Source organism: Octopus bimaculoides, chromosome 11 (assembly GCF_001194135.2).
Source record: "Octopus bimaculoides isolate UCB-OBI-ISO-001 chromosome 11, ASM119413v2, whole genome shotgun sequence".
Taxonomy (NCBI): domain Eukaryota; kingdom Metazoa; phylum Mollusca; class Cephalopoda; order Octopoda; family Octopodidae; genus Octopus; species Octopus bimaculoides.
In genome coordinates this window covers 18,482,822-18,487,859 of record NC_068991.1, presented here as the reverse complement: position 1 = coordinate 18,487,859, position 5,038 = coordinate 18,482,822, and the positions used below count along the sequence as shown (strand labels likewise).

General features: G+C 37.5%; 1 protein-coding gene across 1 annotated transcript in view; it reads right to left on the bottom strand.

Annotated features, from left to right (window-relative positions):
• The window catches only part of LOC106875220 (uncharacterized), a 22,650-nt gene that overhangs the window by 9,339 nt on the left and 8,273 nt on the right, over positions 1-5,038 (bottom strand). Inside the window, exons 5-6 of the mRNA XM_052971655.1 lie at positions 3,390-3,431; positions 2,307-2,459 (exon numbers count right to left, since the gene is read on the bottom strand). Coding sequence (XP_052827615.1) covers positions 2,307-2,459; positions 3,390-3,431 — 195 coding nt within the window. The remainder of the gene's footprint in view (positions 1-2,306; positions 2,460-3,389; positions 3,432-5,038) is intronic.

The following is a 5,038-nucleotide window of genomic DNA, read 5'->3' as shown; positions in this document are numbered from 1 at the left end:
ACATACATACATACATACATACATACATACATACATACATACGCACACATTCCATTTCATACTTTTTTTTTTTTAAATTACATAAAAATGATAAATTAATAAACATTCAACCTCTAATTGGAAATACAAGTTTCCTCCTCTGAAATTTGACCAGTGACAACAACAACAACAGCAACAAGAACGACATTGCAGCTGCATAGTCGGTATGTTTACTGTCCCACTTCCAAACTGATTTAACAGATTTCAAGCATTTCTTGGTTTTGCTCACATGTTTTCTTTTTTGGTTTGATTAAAATTTTTTTTTTCTTTGTTCCCTACCATATTCCAGCACTCTAAATTCTCAAGCTTATTGATTAAACAGATGGTAAACATATGTTTCTGTATGAAGACAAATGATAATAATAATAATAATAATAATAATAATAATAATAATAATAATAATAATAACAATAATAATAACTAATAATAATAATAATAGTAATAACAATAATAATAATAATAATAATAACGATAATAATAATAATAATAATAACGTTAACAATAATAATATTATTATTAAATAATAATAATAATAATATTAATAATAATAATAATAATAACAATAATAATAATAATAATAATAATAATAATAACGATAATAATAATAATAACGTTAACAATAATAATAATAATAACGTTAACAATAATAATAATAATAATAATAATAATAATAATAATAATAATAATAATAATAATAATAATAACAATAATAATAATAATAATAATCATCGTTTAACGTCCGCTTTCCATGCTGGCATGGGTTGGATGGTTTGACTGAGGACTGGCGAACCAGATGGCTGCACTAGACTCCAATCTGATCTGGCAGTGTTTCTAGAGTCGGATGCCCATCCTAATGCCAACCACTCTGAGAGTGTAGTGGGTGCTTTTACATGCCACCGGCACGAGGGCCAGTCAGGTGGTACTGGCATCGGCCATGCTTAAATGGTGCTTTTTACATGTCACCTGCACAGGAGCCAGTCCAGCGGCGCTGGCAACGACCTTGCTCGAATTTTTTTTTTTTTTTCATGTGCCACCGGCACAAGTGCCAGTAAGGCGACGCTGGTAACGATCACGCTCGAATGGTATTTTTTTACGTGCCACCTGCATGGAAGCCAATCAGCTGCTGTGGCAACGATCACGCTTGGATGGTGCTCTTAGTGCTCCACTGGCACAGATGCCAGTCATGCGGTGCTGTCATCGAATTTGATTTTGATTTTGATTGTGATTAATAATAATAGTAATAATCCTTTCTACTATAGGCACAAGGCCTAAAATTTTGGGGGAGGGGGCCAGTCGATTAGATTGACCCCAGTATGCAACTGGTACTTAATTTATCGACACCCAAAAGGATGAAAGGCAAACTTGAACTTGGCAGAATTTGAATTCAGAATGTAAGGACCAACGAAATGTTGCTAAGTATTTTGTTACCACGTCATATTCCTTTCAGCACTCTTCGAACTCTCTCGGTTTTTGTGATGTCCGACACCACCACGGTGACTTCATCCGTGTATGTTTACACAACCTTTTCACATTACCATTTGAGCAGGATGCTCAACACCACCTTCCTCAGTAGAGACAAATTAAACGTGCAGAAGGGAAAAGAGAGAATACCTTGGGCTAACCGAGTATATACTCTTTTACTTTTTTACTTGTTTCAGGCATGTGACTGCGGCCATGCTGGAGCACCGCCTTTAGTCGAGCAAATCGACCTCAGGACTTATTCTTTGTAAGCCTAGTATTTATTCTATCGGTCTCTTTTGCCGAACCGCTAAGTTACGGGGACGTAAACACACCAGCATCGATTGTCAAGCGATGTTGGTGGGACAAACACAGACACACAAACACACAAACATATACATATATACGACGGGCTTCTTTCAGTTTCCGGCTACCAAATCCACTCACAAGGCTTTGGTCGGCGCGAGGCTATAGTAGAAGACACTTGCCCAAGGTGCCACGCAGTGGGACTGAACCCGGAATCATGTGGTCGGTAAGCAAGCTACTTATCACACAGCCACTCCTGCGCATATGGTTCAAAATGGTTTCAATAGGCAGCTCTTTAATTTGCTCAATGGTCAAATAGCTTACATTGAAGAGGAACAGGAAGAAAAGTTACTATAGAGGAAGAGTTAGTCTATCAATATGTGGAATTTGAATGACATATGCCAGTTAATAAAAAAAGTTACACCTACTTTCAGATTGCTTTCGGAACAACCTACTTTTGTGTGTGTACTTCATACATATAACTCAATTTGTCATATACTTACTATGGTTTCTGTCGTCCTTTTCTTTAACACACCAGCCTCGGTTTGGAATGTTCTGTTCGTGGTTTTCTGGTGTAACGATGTGACATACGTATCCGTCTGGACACAGAAGAGGGTCTCCATCATCTAGTACCTTTGATGTGCTACAGGATTGGTCTAAAACAGCAAAAGAGAAACAGAGTAAACAAGAAAATCAGTCAGAGACTTGCTATAACTATACAAAATATACAGGAATGAAATGCAGATTAAAAAATATGTAAAAAAGAAAAAGAATTTTAGAAAAAGCAACCGTTAATAAATCAAATATCGAACCAAAAATTCTTGGAACGGTGAAAATGCACGAGTAACTAGAGAATTATAACTTTCAAAACATACTGGTTTCTGCCAATTTTTGTGGCTTATCAACATCATATACCCAATATGAGGTGAGTTATCTCACCTGTCCATGACTTTCAGGTGTTTTAACACCCGGCACTTTGAGAGAGTAGACTTCACCATGCCAAATCGCAGCCGACCAGCAAATACACAAAGCATATACGTTAAGTATGTATGGTCGATAACGTTATTACACTAGCACTGTTTCTTCTTCATGTTTAAATTTATCCTTACGATGCATTGTTCGGACATACCCACATGTAGTTTTCACGCTATATACATATAAGTTGCAGACTGGTGATATGATTCATCTTCGATCCTGTTCTGGTACGTGATGTTGATAAGCCACAAATATGGCAAAACATCGATGTCCATCACTCCTGAATGAGATCTGGGGTGAGTTATCTCACCAGTCCTTGACTTTCAGGTATCGTAACACATGGCGCTTTGAGAGAGTAGTCTCCACCATGCTATATCGCAGCCTACCGGCAAATACACAGAGCTTATATGTTATGTGTGTGTGTGTGTGTGTGTGTGTGTGTGTGTGTGTGTGTGTGTGTGTGTATGTGTGTGTGTGTATTAGAGCATAGAAGAAGGAAACTAAAAACTCAAAGATATTTAATCTGGTGTTCTACCATCTCTACCACTCCTCCATCTTCCTTATTAACATAAATGTTTATAATCATTGTCATTATTTCCAATATTACTTACATTGTTCTGGTGTTTCCGGGTCTCGTATCAACCAATATGGTGCTGTAAAATATTTTTTGAAGATAATCTTTAATATAAGCTGAAACTTTCAGTCAATACATAGCAATTTATTAATTACTTACCTCCAGTTGTGAGAGATAACCAGCAGGTTGTCATCCTAATCGTATTTCTAAGAAAATTTTGCTTCTGATGTACAGTTTCCTCTCTTTACATTTTTTATTACTATTACAATCATCTCTGTCTCTCAGAGCTGACTGTTCTTGTATTTCCTCCATACAAGCACTTCTAACCCACTCAACTTTCTACCTCTCGTAATCTTTCTTGCATCTACCCCTCAATCTCATGCCCCTCTGCCTTGCACTAGCTACTATGTCCAGAACATCGCCCCTCCTTCTGGAGTCTTCTCCTGTTGATGTCTCCCTGGAGACGTTGACCTTCACCTGTCTAAAGGGAACATGAACGGCATGAGAGTTTGCAAAGGTCATGAGCATAGCCCCTTCCTCCAGATTCAAGCAGTGAAAAAAGAAAATATTTTTTGAACTCTGCGTTAATTTCAGGAGTCGTGAGTTCATTTCCCATCATCTCCAGATGAGTCCAGTGACTGTACTTCCATACTTAACTAGCTTAACAGTCGAACAAATCTTTCATCTTTCACTTGTTTCAGTCATTGGACTGCAGCCATCTTTGGGAAAGGTTTTAGTCAAATCAACTTCAGAACTTATTTCTTTAAAGTCTCGTACTTATTCTATCATTCTGTTTTGCCGAACCGCTAATGTATAGGGAAGCAAACATACATACATACATACATACATACATACATACATACATACATACATACATACGTACATACATACATACAATATGCTTCTTTCAGTTTGATCTTCCAGGTCTACTCACAAAGCTTTGGTCAGCCCAGGGCTATAGTAGAAAACACTTGCCCAAGGTACCACGTAGTGGGACTGAACCTGAAGTCATGTAGATGGAAAGCAATTTTTTTTTTTCCATACAGCCATGCCTGCACCTATTTGGGAACAGCAAAGGAAAAAAAGCCACTGAGAGAGAGCCTACTCAGCTGTTTGTGATGCCCCAATATACGTTAGACCCATGGCTGTGTGGTTAAGAAGTTTACCTCGTAACAACCATGTAATTTTGGGTTCAATCCTACTGCGTTAAACTTTGGACAGTTGTCTTTTGCAATGTGGGATACAGTAAAATATAAAACGATGTGAACAGTGAAGAAGACACGCCTTACTCAACATGGCAGAACTGTAAAACTGACAAGTGGCTTCTTAGCTCACAATGCTTTTCACGAGGAATGGTACCCATGAAAGATCGATGTGTTATCAAAAGAGAGGAGATTTATTTGTCCTATATAACAGATACAAGAAACACCCAGCAACTATACAGTGCTGCCATTGCTTACAGCAGCGAACTGTATCAACACCTTGCTGCATCAGCTATTTATAGCTAAGATGAATTGAATCGTTGAGACAGTGCAACATAAACGTCTAAGCGCCATCCATCATAGGATTTACTGTTGTTTAGCCCCAGGTTAGCCTGGACCATCGTGATCATCACTTATGGCATGTGTGTGTGTGTATATATATACACACATGTGTATGTATATATATATATATATATATATATAT